Raw genomic sequence first — 20,132 nt, 5'->3', positions numbered from 1 at the left:
GCCTGTGTGACTTTTGCCCGTGTCCATGGAGTTCACTCTTTAAAAGAAGTCGAGTTCAGCAGGAGAGTAACTGGAGAGAAACAGCCGCAGTGAAGGGCTCTTGGAAGAGCAGGCACAGAAGTAATAAGAGCAGCTCAGCTAGAGCGGGTCAGCTACGTGGCAGCCAAAGTGGCAAAAGAGTGCACATAAAAAATGACCTCTTCACATCTCTGACTAATGCTGGAGAGGCACTCCCACCTGTCGATGCTGGAAGGTTGAGGGATTAGCCCAGTTTTATTTTAGTAGCAGCAGAAGCCAGTGGAAAACCAGATTCTCTCTGGGGGAGGGGACTTTCCATGGCTGAAGGAGATCACTGAGCCAGCTCCTGAGGCAAGGAAAGTGGCAGCTGCTTCCTTTGTAGCTCCAAACAGTCACCAGAATATTCTGTGGGGCCACAAAATGCATGTGTCAGTTGACTAAATGTTTCTCATTCTTGGAGATAGACTTTCTATGTAAAAGTTGGGGGAAAAGGAGAAACAAAGATAAACATTCGTCATAGAAAAAACAGTAGAGTCGGAAGATTCTTGCGTCAGACTTTAGTCCAAATATGGACACTGCGTGACATGCAGCAAGTCGCTGGAACTCTCTGATCCTCACCTACTTCCTTTACAGGACACTACATGAGGGTGACAAAGGTGGAGAGGTGCAGAGCACCAGGAGCAGTGCTGGCACAGAAGATCGTCACCCAGCACCTCTTGAATCCCACAGGGACTCAGGACAAGAGTAGATCTCTCCACTGGGCTGGCATCTCCCACCTCCAGTGTCTCTCCACTAAAATCAGCTATTCTGTTTCCTGTGCTCAGTTCCAGGAGGGCCTGCAGGGGCTGGAAGTCCGTCTCACCTTCAGAGATACTGCCCAGATCTATCAAACCTTTCAGCTCCAGATCCCTCCTTTCCTCTTACGGCTGCATTTCACTGCCCCTGGCCTGTAATACTCATTCAAACTCAGATGAAAAATTGCTACCACAGCTAAGGTCAAGTGGAAAATCTGGCTAGTATAATATCCCACTTCATTACTGCCTTCTCTCTCCAGGGAGTCTCAAAGAAAATCTAGATGTTCTCCTCTCTCTAATAGCTATAACTACCGTGGTTCAGGGAATGTGACTTACAAGTATTCCCCCAACCTGCCCCACCCTTATCACCAAATGTTCTGTAGGGAAAACCTGGATGTTCAGCCTGGATGAAAAAGGGCTTCAACTTGTGGGTGACAAAACGGTCACAGAAAGAGGAAGCATGGAAAGGTCACTCAGGTTTTAAAATGACTCTAATGTCCCCTGGTGAATGTTCCATGGCTGGTGAAACTAAAGGAAAGATGAGTAAGATACTATTTGCTTCCACCTGAGACAGTGTAAAACCCTTGCCTACCACAATTCTGCTCTCTTTAAAGTAGTTCTTTTGTTTTGTTTTTAATGCTGTTTGGTGGAGACAAGCTATACCTGTGTGGCTAAGTTTTAATAGCTCCACAATATTAAGGCGCCACTGTCATCAAGGATAAGTGCTTGCTAAATCTTATGCCTTAACATACATGAATTCAAATAAGTTTGACATGAGTCACAGATCAGCCTTCATTGGCTATGAACTCCAAGGGGCGTTGGAGTTCAGTGCGGTCTTGCTATTTATTCTTATTGAAATACAAAGAAGGCTAAGTGGTTCCTATCATTCACATAGAATTACCTTTTGCGCCCTCAAATCTTAAGGAAATGAAGCTCTGCCCTCTTTTTAAATATCTCTAGATTAGGAGATTTCACAATTTTCCTGGAACTCTAAATTTTAAAATATTCCTTGGCTCTACCCTATACTCTATCGCTTTGAATTTTCTGCCACCTAAGACATCTATTTCACTGGAGAGGAACAATAGCAAATCGCCGTATTTTAACATAGAATAGCTATGAAGTCATATCAAATTTCAGTCAATCGCTAAATAAAGTCTGGGTGGCCCAGCACTATAGTTATGGTTTATAAAGCAAAAAGTTTAAACAGTGAAAGATTTTTAAGTGAGGACAAGAGAAAGCTGACATAAATCCCACGATGGCTAGCTCCTCGGCCCATAATTTCCTCTAACTCTTGACATTCTTCATGAATTAGGACTCCAAGTCCTTTACAGGGAAGACTATTCAAAATGATTTGAAAGCTCTCCATTTTAAGATGCTATAACATTGCCATCAGAGAAAGAAAATTGATTTGCATTTTATGATTTTATTATATTGCTTATCTGAGTCTTTCACAAGGCTTAATACCCAGTTCTAAATAGACCCCTTCAAGGAAGAGTACAAATTCAGGCTTCAGATTTACTGTTTCTTTCTTCATGTGAGACATCTTGTAAAGTAATTTCCTTTTTAGGGGGTCTATTTCCCTTTTATCCTCTCCTTCCTCCGCTTCTCTGTTTACTTACATAGAATCAGAAACACTGCTTCAGTCAATAGTCAATCAAGAAATATTTGGGCAGGCCCTGTAAAGAGCTGGGCACAACAAGAAGAGAATGGCTTTAAAGAAACAAAAATAGCTTTATCTCCCTAATTCTTAACAATTTCAACAACCACGTGGGCCTAACTGGAGGATAAGCTTGGCACTGAGTGTCTCAGCCTGCCCTTTTAGGAGAGTCATACGATTTATTGGAAACTGTTGCCCTCAGTTCCCATCTCCAACTCCTAGAAGATTAAAGTTGGCAGAACTGATCATTAAAACAGTCAACATTTGTCATCAGGCCTTCTGCCAAAAGTTTTATATATATTACCATAATTAATCTTGAAAACAAGCCCCCAACCCCCAATGAAATCGATACTATTACTATTACCCCCATTCTCCAGATGGAGAAACTGAAACTTGGAGAAGTCACCATTCATTAGATGAAACGGACGGTGCAGAAGCATGGATTAGCAGTCAGACATGAGGAGTTTAGGTAACAAGACTAGAGAAAGGAAAGACCCATTGTGGTGCAATGATGATTCAACTTTTATTTGTGCATGAATCTATATATGTAAAATGCAGCCTGGAATTATATATCTATTGAACATATTAATAAAAAGAGAACGTTTTTCTCCAAAATTTAGAAAACAGGCATCTGTTATAAAAACCTAAATAACAATGAAACCAACCATGCTTTAGGAAAGCCAACCAATAAAACTACGGCTTTGGATCATTTTGGGTCTCTAAACTGGAACAGCTGGATTCATATGAGGACTGTTGCTTCAATTTCTAAGCTTGTAAAGTTAAGAACCACCGTCCTTTTTATAAATTTAATGATTGCACTTGGCAAAGGGCTACAGACCCAAGGATTCATTTTAAATTAAAATATATGTTGCATAAGGTTTCAAGTTTCCACTGGCAGCCTGTTGTTTCAGAAACAAAATTAACAATGGAAAGAAAGCACAGGAATGCAGTAGGTTTTTTATTTCCTAAAAAATATTCAGAGACAAAAAAAAAAAAAAAAACTGTCAGGAGTCAAAAAGTCCTCTAAAGCTGCCTTGAAAACTAATCCGTGCTGGCCCAGTAGATCAAGCAGAATCTACGACTCCCATGGGTGGCTGAATCATCTTTGTTTTAGGAGGCTGGGCCCAGCCTGCCCCTCCTATAAGGGAGTGGTTTTATCCACCAAACTGAGTCAGAGGAACTAGAGTGTATTGAAGTATAAAATTATAATTCTTCATTTGGGGTACAGTGATAATGGTGATAAATATTTCCAAATTTATCCAGAAGACAAAAAAAGCATTGTGACTTGGTTTGAAACACTGGCATACTAACCAATTTTCTTCTATACCAAGCTGTCTCTTAGGCTCTTTAAAATATATATGTATTTAATGTGAATGAGCACATTTGCAACTCGGCAGCATTTTTTTTAAATAGGATTTAACCTAATTGAATCATGAATTCCCAGAAAACTCCCTGAGGCAGTAAGTTCACCACTACAATGTGGCTTCAGCATCTTTCCAAACCACGGATCTGAATGTGATTAAGTCATGTAAGAAAACACCAAAACCTGACCTGCACAGCACCAAACATAGTTAAAACTGGATTTTCATATCTTCTTAAAAATCTGTAGCTTACTAGTCATGTGAAAAATTAAGCAGCATATTGATGCAGTGTTAACCAACCTACCTGACTTCTGAACTTATGTAGACAGCAAATTAGCACTTATCTCCTTAACTTCTCACAGGAAGAATGGGTCAAAGGAGCTGTTGATGTTGACCAGCAAACTGTAATCTAGCAGAGTCCTGCAACTCAATCTCATGTGTAGGGGAGATGGAAATGAGTTAGGTCATGGAAAAGAATTGCCACTTGACATCTAAATACCCCTTTCCAACTGTGTAAAAACACTTTCAAATATAAAACCTCATTTGTCCTTCACAACAACACTGTGAGGGAGACAGGACAGATAATGTACCAACGAATAAACTAAGATGCAAAGAAGTTATGCCACTTTCCCAAAGCCACACAACTAGGTAATGGCAGCCTGATAAAAAATATGCCATGGCTCTTTCTTTTTACAAAGAATGACAGTAAAATAACTTTTATATCTGGCTGACTCACGAAATTTATCAAGAGAAAAACATCAGTTCAGACTTCCTCAGATAGTTTTTTCCTTAACCTTTTTATTTAGGTATAATATATTCAGTAATGTACAATATATATACTAATCTTAAGTTTATATAGATTGGTGAATTTTTACGTATGTGTTTGTGTGTGTAAATACACACACATACACCAGTGTAACCACCACCCACATTAAGATTCAAAGCGTTTCCAGCATCCTCATGCCTCTTCCAAGTTAATCCCTGCCCCAGAGATAACCACTATTCTGACTTCTCTCCTCATAGATGAATTTTGCCTGTTCTTGAATGTCATATGAATGGAATTATGCAGTATGTACTTTTTGTCTGGCACCTTTCACATGATATAATGTCTGTGAGATTGATCTGCATGTATCAGTAGCTTCATTTTGTGAATATATGATATTTCATTTATCCATTCTCCTATTAATGGGTGTTTGGGTTATTTCCAGTTTTCAGTTACTGTAAAGAAAGTGTCTATGAATATCCTTATACATGTCTTTCAGTGAACTTATACAAACATTTTTTCCCAAGGTACATACACAGTACACTATGGAATTGCTCGGTTACAGAGTAGACAAGTCTTTAGTTTTAACGGAAACGGCCAACAATTTTCCAAAGTGGTTGTACCAATTCACACTCCCATTATCACTGATGAGAATTCTGATTATTGCACATCTTTGCCAACACTGGCATTTGTCAGTTCTTTCAAGTTTAGCCTTTCTGAGTGAGAGTGTAACACTATCTGATTGCATTTTATTTTGCATTTCTCTGACAGCTAATGATGTTGAGAGGCTTTTCTTAGACTTCTTGGCCATTTATGTGAAGAATTTTTTCAAGTTTTCTGCCCATTTTTAAAATCAGCTCACGAGTCTTTTTCTTTTTGATATAATCTTTGGCAGTCTATGACTTGATAAAGAGAAATTCTTAATTTTAATAAACTCTAACAATTTTTTATTTTATGGTTATGGTCAGATGATATTACCAATGTTTTTTTTTTTTTTTTCTAGAACACTAGTTCTCAAATTTTTGGTCTCAGAACCCATTTATACTCCTAAAGATTATTGAGAACCCCGAAGATTTTTTCATTTATGTAAATTATATCAATATTTACTATATTAGAAATAAAAGTGGAAAATATAAACATATTTATTAATTCATTTAAAGATAGCAATAAAGAGTACATAAAATAAATAGCATATAGAATTTATTTTATATTTTATTTTCCAAAACAAAAAAATAATGAGAAGAGTGACAGTGTTTTATATTTTTGTAAATCTATGTAGCATCTGACTTAATAGAAGATAGCCGGATTCTCATGTCAGTTTCTGCCTTCACTCTGCTGCAGTTTGTATTTTGCTTGACATTTATGAAGGAAACCTAGCCTTACAGAAATACGTAGCTGGAAAAGTGAGTTACATTTCCAGATAATTGTAGCTATTCTTCTCTGATAATATATCAAAACCCAGCAAATGGTAGTTTCCCAAAGACAAGTTGCAATATATTTGAAATCGTATCAGTGAATTTTTCATGTTTGATAATGTTAAAATCCATTGGTCTATCTTATTTTTGATGGGTTTTAGTATCTCTTAAAATATTATTCTAATTTATCTTTTTACTCTAGTCGTTGCAGTGGGATTGATGAGCTGCCACTAACTACTATATCCTCCTTACTATGAAAATACTTTTCACTTTTAGGATGGTTTTTTAAAGAGATATGTTATTAAAGCAAATTTTCCTCAAACATCTAACTATGGGAAAGCCAACAAAACTTTAAAGAATATAGCTGTTCTAACTTGCACATTCATTTTAGAGTGATTCAATTTATGCATAGTGGTGATATTTTTATTGGCTGTATACCCTTTATGGCACATCAGGGCTCCCCGTGTAATCAAATATATGATACATCTATAACCTCTGTATGAGAGGCAGTGTGCAATAGTAGAAAGAAACTAAACACTCTATAGTCAGAAAACCGAGTTTTAATCTGAAGTCCCAAGAAGCTGGGACAAGGAAAATATTGTGAGCATTAATTTCCTATAGCACACGTGGGAGTAAATGACTCCTAAGGTCATTTTACCTGTCTTAATATTAGGATATATTTTATACATTCATAAGACAAAAACTTCAGGTGTAAATGAGATAAACACCTGAGTATCTGCTATCCAATTCAATAGAACATACCAATGTTTTCTAAAGCACCCTCCTAGATAGCCCCCTTCCTCCTAAGAAGTACCCACTAGCCTGAACTTTGGGTTTACCATTTCCTTAATTTACAATTTTTACACCTGTAGGCTATCCCTGAATAGTCTGATGGAAATTTGAGCTTTACATAGTGTCATTCTGTACAAATTCCTCTGCAACATGTTTTTCCCCCCTCAAACCTCATGCCTGTAAGAAGTGACCAAGTTGATGTGGCTGCCATGACAGACCTAACTCTTGTCCCAAAGTTCTACGCTTCAGTTTCCTCCACTATCAGAGTATAAACTGAATCATCTCCCAATACTCTTCCAGATCTGAAATTCTAATTTTATTTTTTACAATAAAGTTGTATTGTCTGCTCTAACAATATAGCGCTGATCATAATTGTGACTTTTTTGAGGTTGATGCTTCGATCAGGAACACAATTGCCAGGGGAAATGTGTCATGGTATCATTTTCAGATGCTTTGGCAAAATTCAGAGATTACTTGAATGTAAGACTTTGTCATACAAGAGAAGTCAATTTAATACCAGGCTTGAAGTGGCACATGCAGTGATCAGAAAAGACAGAATTCACAATGCAAAAATGCAAAGTTTATTTTCTTAAATAAAATACTATATTCATATCTATACAAATAATTATTACAACCATTAAAATGTTACATTTACCAATAAAAATTTCAAAACTTTAAACAAGAGCATGGTTCAGAATATTCACACCCTAATACAATGCATTTGTAAAAAGATGTCAAAATAAACAGGACCTATTCTTATTTACAGCTGTAGGACAATCCTGATCATATTATACATATCTGCTCTGGATTCCATTACAAAACAAATTAGTTCCCGTTAAGATTATAAACCAGGTGATTTACAGTAATAGGACACAGTGTACAGCAGACATTGCTGGCATGAAAATAGATACAAATATTACACGATTGAAAGCACTACAGTTAGGTTTTTTCTGGTGACTGCCCTACAGTAAGCTTCTCACCCAGTGTATCTATAAATAATTTGTGAAGGTAATTATGTTCTTAGATTTTTCCACCCATTTTTACCAAAAGGAATATATATATGGCCTGCTGAAAATGGAAGCAAATCTTTTCTTCACAGTAACACAACTGCAGCATTTCAAGCAACATTGTCTGGTCCCTTTCTTCTTGGAAGATCAACAGTTAACTCCCCTCAAAGGTTACCAATATAGTCAAGTCCAGTGCCTCAGTGACCTCACAGATGAAAATGGTTTGAAGACTTAAGGGGTGGGGGAACAGAGAGCCAGAAAAGTGAAGAGGGGGTCTAGATGGAGTAAACATTACATTCCTATGACATAATATGATGTGTAACTGTGCACACAACTGAGTCAAAAATCATGATCGTCTTTTTTTAAAAGGTTAAATTACAAATAGTTTATCTTCTATATCTCATGAAATCTCTAGTGAAGATTCTGCAGTCATCCAAAGTAACACCAATTTGGATATTATCCCCAATATTTTCAACCCAAGTTGGCTCATGTTTATTAACATCTGAACACACACATATGCCAAAGATTATGGTTGATAGGGTTTGCACAAATCTAGAAATAAGGGTGTTGGATGACCACCACATACAAGCTCTGAGTTTAAAAGTTTTGCTTCTACCTAGTAAGATTTTTACAAGATCGGCATCAAAGATGGCTCAGAAAATGATAAGGCAACAGTGAGAAACATCAGCTGTACTTGTCTGCTAGGTGTTTGATTACTTGACATGTACCATCTCGGCTGGTCTTTTGCTAAAACAGAAGAGTGGGTGAGTAATATGTTCCAATTGCTGGTCTTAGGACCAGAGGCACAGTTTCAGTTAAAGTGCAGTACCAGAGTAGAGGCATGCGGGCAGAACTAGAAATTGTGTCCAAGAAGGTTCTCATTACTTCTTACTGGCATATCTGGACTGCCTCAATTTAAACTTGATTTCCCACAAACTCTAGCAGAAATACCCTCAGGCTCATACAGGAAGTGTAGAACAAAAGGAGAACATGGGTAAGTCTAAAAAAGGACCCTCTTCAGATGAACTCTGGGGAAAGAGAAATGATAGCATTCAGCCAAAAAGTTATCAAGAGGAGAAACTATTTTCTGGCCTTTAACTTGAAAATAGGTATCATGAAATCCTCACTTACAGATTAACTTCACACTAGTTTATCTGGCTATTACTTTGCCCTCTGGATGTACACAGCCATAGGCGATTATCTCTAGGCAAATACAGGATTTATATAGACAACAGAATTACAACTTTCAGGTTCCTAAGGATATCAACCCACAGCCGTCTTCTGGTACCACCTTTGCCCATTCTCCACAACTCTGTGCGGAGGAGGGGAAACAAGTTAATAAAACAAAGAAGGACGCTTTATGGCACATTAAAATTTTTAAATTAGTTTTGAACTACTTTTGTTTCAAGAAATTCTTATCACTACTTATAGAGCGGGAGACATAGTGGTTCCCAAAGCCAGGAATTGGGGATCACTGATTTAGGAGTACGACTTCTTGTTACACACTAATCCAGTAGATGGTGTGCTCAATAAATGTTTCAAGGCAAAGGAGTAATAATCATGCTAAGGAAATGACCAGGTCTCTGCCACCTGTTTGACATGGAGCAGATGGAAGAAAATAAGAGCCTAGGTACCTATATATCAAAGGAAAGATAAAGCTAAGAAGATGCATATGTTTTTACCCTTTCTCAAATTTTTAAAACTTCACTCCCATTAAAATGTGTTTCTACATTTTTTGGAATACAAATTTTAGGCTCTCCATGAAATGGCTAACATTAGAAGGCAAACACGTGACAAATGAATTATCTTTAAAATGTTTAAATAATTTTGCACTTAAAAAGGTTGATTTTAAAACTTGACCCTCATTGCAGTTCACCTTGATATGTGACTGGAAATTGCTGCAAAAGAATATTCCTTCCTTGTTCTTCTCACTCTATAGTTCTGGTATGTAAAATTTTATAAAGCATGATCACTCTGGAATTCTCAGTCCTTACTCAGAAAAAGAGTGCCATCTCTGGCACCCCCAAAATGTCTTAACATAAAAATAAAGCTCCTGAAAGGGTATAAAACATCCCAAAACAACCTGTATGTAACAAAAAATAATATCAAACTTGATTTCTTTTATCCATGATTGACATATTAAAAGTTTATACATAACAACTCTGAAATTTTTCACCTCATTAGAAGTTATATTGTGTTTCAGAGGAATCAACCACTTTAGCAACTGATTTTATGTGATCGATAACACTAGGAGAGATGATTTAATTAGACTCTCACTTATGACTCATACTAAGTTTGTGTATTTCTAGAAATTATAAAATTATTTGTGAAGATGGTTTTACATTCTATAGTCATATATTAGCAAGCCAAAAATAACATTAAAATTACTATAACTAAAACTGATTATGTTCTCTGCCATTCCTTTGCCAAAAAATTATATCGAGATTGCTAGATATTAAATAAATTTCCTCCCCAAAATCATGTAGCTCTAATTACCAAATACTTAATACTGCTGGTAAATCTCATACACTCATGTTTTTAAGTTGAATAAGATTACTATACCCTGAACACTTTTAGAATTGAGTTCATATATAAAATTATCTTACATATATATGTACTTTTCTGTATGATAATTAGAACTACATGTAAGCAGGAGCCAAATTATTTGCAGATGGTCAGCACTTTCCTTGGATGGTCAAATAAGCCTTACTTAGGGGTACAGACTCATTTGGGATCAAAGTATTATATGGTTAGAATGAAAGCTCTGAGAAATATAAATGCTATCTCTGAACAGAGCTAAGCAGAAAAATGCAATCAATACAAAAGAGAAGCATCTGAAAGTTCCAGGGTTTGAGGCCTTTTCATTGCAGTGTTCAAATAAGTATCTTCTTAGCATGTTAACTTGGTTCCAATTATATCTAACAGTCCCCAGTTCTTCAGAACTTACTAGCCACTGTATTGTGTGAGTTTGTGGATGTGTGTGGGTGTGAAAGAGACACAGAGAGAGAGAGAGAGAGACAGAGAGACAGAGACAGAGAGATAGAGAGACAGAGAGAGACAGAGAGGGAGGGAGGGAGGGAGAGAGCAAAGAGAGGCGAAGCAGGAAAGAGTAAATGTCAAACACATTGAAAATTCTCCTTGAAACTAGCAGATTGGACCTTTCAAGTACAAAGAAAAACTTGAATGTTAAAGCTTAAAACTCAGTTAAGATAATTTAAAAAACAAATCATAAATCTCATATTCTCAATTAAAAGTTTTAACTATTGTGTTTATCTGTGGTCTTGTTGAAGTAACTTATTCATGAAACTCTCCTATTCCTCCCCATGACCATTTTGAAGGGAGAAAATACAGTTCTTCTCATTTACTCTCTCTCCTTCTCTCTTTCTATATGTGTGTATGTATGTATGTATGTATGTATATATTATATATATATATGTGTCTGTATATATATACATATATATATTGCCCCCAAGAAGCTGCTTCAGTCAGCAGCAGGAGTAGATAGGAAAGTTTGGTAAGAACAGTTAAAGAGGCACAGATGACCCTTTTGCTGAGTCTTTAGAAGAGGTATTTGCTGGAGTTCACTGCTCTAACCCGGCCTTTGGAGGCTTTTTTTTTTTAAGGAGAAAAAAAAAATGCTGGTCCTAGGGTTCACTTTGTTAACAGAGCAGACAAAACAATTTATATCATCTCTACTACTCTATCCCATTTTTGGCAGAATATAACAACAAATAGTGGGTTTGAGAAAATAAGCATATATGGTTTTCTTGTGGCTTTGTTTTCAAAATTCAATATATGAGTATATACATATGTTTTTAAGTTTATTATATTCAGTGGGGCTTTTTCAAACCCTTACATCAAGTTTTTCTGTACTTCAGCAGGTCTCAGGTCTCAATTTCCCATTTTCAGATGGCAAGCTTATTTTTAAATGACCAGTTTATACTTTAAAATCTATGTCTGTGTATACACACACTCACACATACACACGGACATATATAAACAATTTTTGAAGCACCATTTCACATCTACCATCAGAAAAATAATGAACAAATTCATCTTCTCATTGTAATTCTACTATGATGGATAATAATGCAATATACAATAATGTATTTCAAATATAAATATCAGTAAATGAAAATAATGAAAGAGCTTAAGACTCTGCTCAGAAATATTTAAAAAGTAAGGCTCAAATTATTGTGTGGATTCCAAACACACTATTTACTGATCAGTCTCTACTGATTAAACAAATGTAAAAGAATTTATTGCGCGATCAATAAATAGAATGGAGAGAACATGAAAACAAAACTTAACTGATGAAACAACAATCTTTAACTGAACATATGCAAAACTCCACAATACAACTGCTCTTATCCTTATGGTCTGATGCAAAACGCAGTACAAAATGGAACATCTATGTACTTTTCTTTTAAGCTTTCTATTTTTAAGGCTGTTTAAGAAAGACCTTTACTTTAAAGGATCTTGGCACATTAAAGAATAACATGGCTCCCTAATTTGAAGACCAGGACACAAAATTCAGATAATTTACAAATTGCTATAATTAAGAAAGAAGCCTCTACCTAAACCAAATCTTGGGAATAAAGGCTGATTAAATAACCCACTTATTTCCTAACTGCTTGACTTTACAACTATGGACATTCATTCTATATTAATTCAACACCTGCCATGAGTAAGAAACGGTTCTAGACACTGACATCAGCAAGCATTTGGTTATATTGAACTATATGTATTTTTGGAGAGCAACTCAACTATTTCAACTATTTTATAAATTATCAACAATCAAGTTTAAAATCTAGGTTCCTTCCTAATACTCTGCCCATGCCAAAATGATCTCCCCCAACTTCCAGCTTATTAATATTTAGGGAATAGAAGATTACAAATCAAACTTGAAAATGTAAATCTGCTTGGAAAACTTAAAAAGCACACCATGCAGTTTAAATGAAAGATAATTTTTTTGACAACCCAGTACTCACATCATCTCTGACATGGCTTTCCTACATTCAGAAGATAACTGGAAATTGATTGATTATACAAGCACAAAGACATACACACATTCTCTCTTCATGTGCCCGTATGTGTGCATGCACACATAAATACATCTGTAATCTCACCCATTACACTTATGTTTAGTCTATCAGTATTTAAACAGCTGAACTGCAGTCATGACCTAAAATATGGCTTATGTTGTGGGCAGGTCTGTTTGAGGACTGCTTGGAAGAGTCAGAGGCAGAGGAGTTTGCTATTGTAAGCAAAGGTGACATTGCTGAGCCATCAGGAAGAGCTGTAGCTATTTCTGGAAACAGAGATGTCATATTAAAATTGGATAAGTGAGAGTTGGTCATGTGCATTGGTGGCATATCAGGGAGAAGAGGAAAGCTTGGTTGAGCAAAACCGACAGGTCTTGGAGGAGATAAAATTGATCCAAATCGGTTATTTAAACTTCCACTGTTTACTTTCTCTGTGCTAGGGTTTGAGAACATTTGATTCGAAAAATAGGGGATCGAAATATCATTGGACAGTGTTGGATGAGCAGGAGAGTATGGAGGATAAAAGGAAGGTAGAGTATTTTGGGGATCTACAGGGATGAGGGCTGGAGTTCGAGTGGCACTAGGCTGGGTAACTTGTGGAATGAAAGAAGTATTAGCATTTATTGGTGGATTCATGCCACCCTCGGGAATAAAAGGAAAACCAAAATTTTGTGATAGTGTATGCTGGTCGGGTACTGAATTATCATTAGGTACTTGTGGGCTATCAGGCATGAAACGAACAATACTTCCTCTTTTCTCTGTAGTGGGTTGTTGGCGTCCAAGAATCATACTGCCACTAGTAGACAGAGGAAGATGGGGAAGACTTGGATCAAAGACATTACTATGCCTTTGGTTTCCGGAACGATTCCTTTCAGGCTGACGGATTTTGGAACCACTGCTGTCTTGCAAAGGATGCCTTGAGCGCTGGGGAACTGAAGAACTAGTTTGACGGACAGGAGGCCCTTGATCAGTATTTCCATGAGACACAGATGGATGTGGCAAAGCTGGCCTTGCAACCCCATGCATGTTGGTTGTGACTGGAGGGTTCATGTGGCCTTTGGTCCCATGGCTGTCAGTAATCCTCATGGGATTGGACTTCTGTACAGAAACATTGGGGCTTGTGTTTCGTCCTTGAATATCTCCTGAGGAAGAACTCGAGAAAGGAATGTTCAAGGTGCTGTTCCTGGTGTTAATTGCACCTAGGGACATGTCACAACTTTCCCTATTCTGATTCTCATTCTCTCTTCTGATATGGACACTTTCATGAGCTGGAGGACAATTATATTCAATTGCAGGGGATGGACCACACTGTGTGTTCCTTTGATGTTCTGAAAGTGATCTCTGGCTCCCAATGACCTGATCACCGAGGTGAGGGGCAAGTAAACTCTGCATGAAGCTTTGATGACATGTATTTTCACTGTCCCTTGGTGGGATAGCATTTCCCGTTGGGATGCTCTGAACTGGCGGATAAGGTAATCTCTTTTGGCGGTCAATTGGTGGTGGACCAGGGTTCTGACTAATTCGAAAAGCCTGGGACTGCATACTCCTCAATGAAGATACAGGATTACCTATTTCATTATTTCTTGAAGATTGTACTTCAAAATTACTCTGGGGCTGTTGACTGGCTCCACTTGGTTTAAATGTCTGACAGTCAGAAAGGTGGATATCTGAGGCAACAGTATGGTCCACACGACCCTGCATATTATGAATGGCCAAACTCTTATTTCTGGGAACATCAAGATAACTTCTCATTTCAAGCTGATCTGAAACTCTAGAACCCTGAATCAATATACCCATTCTCTGCTCTGAATTAGAGGATGTCTTTCCAATGAGGGCCTCAGCAGAATAACTTGAAACTCTATTTCTCTCTGGCCTATGTGGAGTACAGGTCATGTCTGAAGGTCTAGTCACAATACTTGGTTGGGACACCATTTGCTGCTCTATGCCTCTGGATGTCAAGAGCCTCTGCATTGGATTATGCCCAGATACATGTTCAGAAGAAACCCCTGAACCTTGCTGCCTGCTTCCAACATCCTGTTGCTGGTGCATAATATCTTGATTGATATGGTTCTGGGGATGGTTATGGTGGTTCCGGCTAGTTGAAGGGTTTTCACAACTCTTCTCTGGCTGGGAGCTTCCAAAGTGTTGCTGCATCTGTTGCTGTATCTGCTGATGGTGGGGATGTGGCTGACCACTCTTCGGTCGGGACTGGTCAGTTCCATGGTGCTTCGGTTGTAAGGAAAGCTGAGAGGCCTGAGCGCCCTGAACAAGATTCCTCTTTTTCTGCATCTGAACTTCCTGTTGCAAAGTTCTCTGTTGGTGGACATTATGGGGCTGAGAGTGGACAGAGGTCTCTGCATGAGGTATGTGATGCTGCAGTTGATATAAGTGATGCCTCTCCCTTAACTGCCCTGCTTGCTGCTGCTGCTGCTGCTGCTGCTGCTGCTGCTGCTGCTGCTGCTGCTGCTGCTGCTGCTGCTGCTTTAAGTAGAGATGGTTACTATGCAGATGAGATACCCCCTGAGCTGGAACATGCTGTTGCAGGGCCTGCAGATGTTGACCTGCCTGGGTTTGCTGCTGCTCAGCAACTGAAGAGCTACACTGAACTTCAGTTTGTCTCAATGCAGGGGCCAAAAAGTTGTTACTAGGTGGAAATAATCGTGTAAGGCCATCTCCATGTGCTGGGTTGCTAATAGGCACAACTGAGTTTGAAGAGTTGGGAGGGATCTGACTAACCATCATTTGAGTTTGATCAGAAATGCTGTCTGGAGTTTGGCTCATCAGGGACATACCTTCGAGCCTAAGTGGGGCTGGCTGACAATGCTTTTGACGTTTAGCTGAAGACAGTAGAAGGTCATCTTGGACAGCACGCTTAGCAGAATCTTTACGGCTTTCATGACCCGGCTTTAAGAGTGGCTCTTGAATCTGTGGATTTGGTATGGTACCAGTCATAGTGTTTAGTTGTTCTTGGGAATATTCAGTTATCAGAGATGGTCCAGGAGGCTGATTGCCATAGGAAGTTGATGAAACAGTCAAATTAACTGTAGCAGGAATAGTTGTTTGCTCTGAAGTTTGAGATAAACCAGCACAGCTGACAAGAGGATGGCTGATGCTGCTCTGGTGGATAAGATTATTCACACTTAAACTGGTGATGCTTGGTGGCTGAGAAGTCGAAACCTGTAAAGAGGCAGTTGATGTTTTAATTCCTGCAGAACAACTTGATTTTTCAAGGGGCCTATCCATAGTTACTTCAATTGACTCCTGAGAATTAAATTCATTTGGTGTTGCTTCTGCCTGTCCTGGGCCATTGTCTTTAGAGGTCTGTGCTTTGAAAGGCTGGTCTCCCTCTAAAGATGATGCTTCAGAAGGTTTTGAAGTAACTTCCCTTAAATCAGCCTGGGTGCCAGCTCTTCCCTTCTCCAGGTTCTCCTGGTCAAAAATAGCTCTTGCTGCAAGAGCAACTATATCAGTTTGCTCTACGAAGGTACAGCTGTCACATGTATTAGTTGTTGCATTGCTGGTGACATCCTCTCTAGTTGTTTCAGGCAGCATGGATGCAACTGAGAAACTACGACTACTGCCAGAGCTGGTTGACATGGGAGAGTCAGTCTGTCTACTGGTGAGCAAAGAACCATGAATAACCTCCTGATCGGAGATGCAGGAAGGATGCTGTCCTGGATCTCTATCATCACTGCTCATCAGTAGTAGGTCCTGTTTAGGATGTAAATCAACGCTTGAATCAACCGTTTTAGAATTTTCTGAAGAAAAGTCAGGGTGGTCCACCTGGACTGAAAGAGATTTCTGAGGGTCTTTTTCTTTAGCAAAACCAGAGAGCAATGCAGTTAAACCTTGCCCCTTTAAGAGACCCGTGGTTTGCATTGTATCTGATGAATCTTGCTCAACTCTGCAGGGTTCAGCAATGATTTCTACCTCAGAAACACAGTCAGTACTTACAGTGCTCATGGTAGATGATAAACCAGAAACCTGAGAAACCAAAATGTGGGCATCACTTGGTGATGGAATCAACACGTTGGCTGAAGTACAGGATTTGGCAGCATCTGGCAATGCTAAACTAGTTGGTGGCTTATCCTGAGATGTCTCTCGTTGCAAAACAGGGGCAGAATCTTTGGATTTTGCTGGGGCCATTGCAAAATGTTCACTTGTTACAGATTCTTGGGAGGATAAGCTAGACTCTTCTGCTGACTTAGATTTGGGCACAGACTCAGGTATCGCTGATTCAGAATTCGGAACATCCAAAGAATGTGAACCAGAAACACTTACAGTACTCTTCGCCTGGGACATAGTGACAGATGGTAACACAACAGGGGGGCTTTCCAGCAGTCCATCATTACATGGTGGCCCCGCCAAGCCTTCAGTGCTGGGGCAGTCTGCCTTGCCCACATCTCTGACTGGATTCAGGGAGCACACTGACTTGTTAGCTACTAAATGTTTCTTGACACCCGGCTTCTTATTCAACCTTTTCGACTTCACATTAGGCAAACCAGCTACAGTGTTCACTGAAGGAGTAGTCACTAGATTATAAATACTGGGTAGTGTGGCTGAATTATCTGTTGTCATGGGAGATGCTACAGTTGCTGTTAATGAAACACAGTTTGCTGGGGTGGTTTGACCATTTGCAGCAGTTTGAGGATTGGCAGGCTGGCTAACAGACAACTGTACACAGCTTTGCCCAGCCATCTGTGAAATGCTTTGATTGAGGCTGGCCAAAGCGCCAAATGTATTCAGGGCAACATTGGTATTTGGATCTTCGCTGGTGGTGGGTTGAATAATTTGCATAGGGGTTTGGTTTGTAGTTCCTGATGAAGACATCACAGGCTGCAAAGCAAAGAGCTGTCCATTTAAAGAAATGGTTTGAGGCTGTTGTTGGTTTGACATGGTAACAGAAAAAGTTTGTGTTGAGTTAGATGTTGATAAAGATGAAGGTCTTGGTAATATGTGGACAAGATGCTTTCCTCCAAAAGTTTGTGGGGTTGAAATATTTTGCATTGAATTAGACCCTATTATAGCACTGGCTCCATTGACAGGGAGTCGAATAGAACCAGGAGGTGGAGCTGAGAGGAGTGGCAAAGGATTCTGATTAGCTGCCTGTATAATTACTATCTGTTGACCTACGGTTTGGTTGGGAACCTCTGCCCTCATCACTGTTGGGCATGGGGTGGTGCTGGGTGGCTGAAGAATGATAACGTTTTGATTAGCTGGAGCTGCATTAACAGCTGATCCGACTGGCTGAGCCATCTGAATCACCTGCATTGCTGAATTCAATGGAAGGATATTTTTTGGAGGCTGAGATTTAACTTGTGGCTGGGCAATTAGTGGCTGCATAGGTAAAGATGGACAAGAAGGCAAGGTTACAACTACTTGCTCAACTGGCTGCCCATCTACTGGAAAGGAATTATTCAAGTTGATGCCTGTAGCCACATGTCTACTGTGGCTGGTTGTGGTGGGGCTAGTACCAGATTCATTTAACACTGGAGTCAGAGCAGAAGACGGTGTCTGGCTTAAGGGCTGAATAGTGTTTCCCGCCAGTTGCAAAGTAGTCCACGTTGTCTGTGTGTTTCCAGCTGAGGAAATTCGGGTAAGGCTATTAATGTTTTTCAAATCTGAAGCACTAACAGCTGAAGAAGGCAAAGAACAAGAAAGAGTCCAACTATTATCCAGAGGGTTTGCAGAAAGACTGCCCACAGAAGTGGTGGTCTTCCCTCCTCCAGGGGCAGATGGGGCAACCACTGTGGTAACACTTGTCGAGCCTGCACCCTTGCTTATAACCACCGGACAAGAATCACCTGCAGATCTGGGAGGCTGGGAGCAAATTGTGGTGGTAACTGAAACAACAAAGGTGGTTTGAAAATCACTTGTGAAATCTTGTATGCTCAGGCAGGACTTGCCTCCATAGTTCACTTTAGTGGCAGTTGCTGAAGAGCTGGAGGGAATGCTTGTGGCACAAGGGACAGTTTTGTTCAACAATTTCGGGCTCTCTTGCCCATTCTTATTTTCAGAAGAATTTTGATCATTTAGACTTGTATGCAAGGAACGATGTTGGGGAGGTTCAGGCCCAACAGAAACAGCAATCAGTGAGCCACTGGTGGCACCAAGCACACTTGATTCACTTTCAGAGGTGGAAAGCTCAAGAATATTTTGAGTAGAAATGGTAGCAGGAAGACAAAGAGGAACAGGCTGGTTGGCAGCCAATGCAGAAACTGTAGTCTGATGCCATGGCTTGTTTTCAGAAGGGTAAACTCCAGAAATAGACACAGGAGTCACAAGATTGCAAGTCCTCTGTACTGGCACCACATTGGCGGTTTGCTTTTGTAAATTATGACCAACATTAAAGGTTATCCCCTGAACAGCTGTTCCCTGGCTGTTTCCACCAGGCTGACTCCCATTGGAATAAACAATAATATTTTTTTGAACTTGGTCACTGGGAATAACAACAGAGACCTTTGAGCTTTTAAGATTTCCCTTCCAGTGGATCGTAGGGTCATCATATAAGCATATGTCATTTGCTTTCAGTAATTCAATGTATCGGCCATTTTCTTTTTGAATTTCTTCCAGTTGTTTACGTAGCTTTTTAATTTCTTCAGCTACAATATTAAAAATAAAAATGAAACAATTACTTGTAAATGTCAGTATTTACAATAACTTAAGAAAGAACTGTGTACTAAAACTCCTGAATTCTAATTCCAGTGTTCTAAATACCTCAGTTGAGAATCATCATCTCTTTTCTAATACAAGTTCTCTCTTCTTGTTAGAATGGTATCTCAAACCGCTATCCCATACTTTTAAAAGTATATATCTTTAAAGGACAACAACTCAAAGGTAAAAAATTATTCATAATGTAGAAATCTCAAAATCCCCAATTCAAAAAATCCCAACAGGGCAGCTGCAAAGGTGAAACAAGGAATGAAATATTGACATCATGGTGACAAATTAGGAAAATAACATTGAAAATCAATATAATAGCATTTAAATGCTACAACAGCTAACATTACTTATAGTGGTAATAGCTAGTCTCTTTTATAAATGGCTTTAAACTAGTTTCCATTTTATGCTTTGAAACAATGGAGACCAAAGTAGGACATGTAGGAAACAAAGTGGTAGAGCACAGAGGAAAGTATCAACAATGGAACCAGCATTTTCCTTGGGAGGGCCAACGTATATACGCTACTGAGTAATGAAGATGTCCGTCACACCCCTACTCCTTTCTAAGGAAGGCAGTCTCACCAATGAATCCTACTATGGGGCAGCTTTGGGGGCTGGTA

The 20,132-nt window shown here is 39.0% G+C and overlaps 1 protein-coding gene across 3 annotated transcripts in view; it reads right to left on the bottom strand.

Annotated features, from left to right (window-relative positions):
• Positions 1-11,611: 11,611 nt before the first annotated feature.
• The window catches only part of USF3 (upstream transcription factor family member 3), a 35,177-nt gene continuing 26,656 nt past the window's right edge, over positions 11,612-20,132 (bottom strand). For all 3 annotated transcript variants that reach the window (XM_011378366.2, XM_023524715.1, XM_023524735.1), the window contains one exon: positions 11,612-19,454. In XM_011378366.2, coding sequence (XP_011376668.1) covers positions 12,967-19,454 — 6,488 coding nt within the window. In that variant the 3' untranslated portion in view covers positions 11,612-12,966. The remainder of the gene's footprint in view (positions 19,455-20,132) is intronic.

Source organism: Pteropus vampyrus, unplaced genomic scaffold, assembly GCF_000151845.1.
Source record: "Pteropus vampyrus isolate Shadow unplaced genomic scaffold, Pvam_2.0 Scaffold1, whole genome shotgun sequence".
In the NCBI taxonomy this organism is placed as follows: Eukaryota; Metazoa; Chordata; class Mammalia; order Chiroptera; family Pteropodidae; genus Pteropus; species Pteropus vampyrus.
Note: the sequence above shows the minus strand (reverse complement) of the source record. Positions and strands in the feature narration are given on the sequence as shown.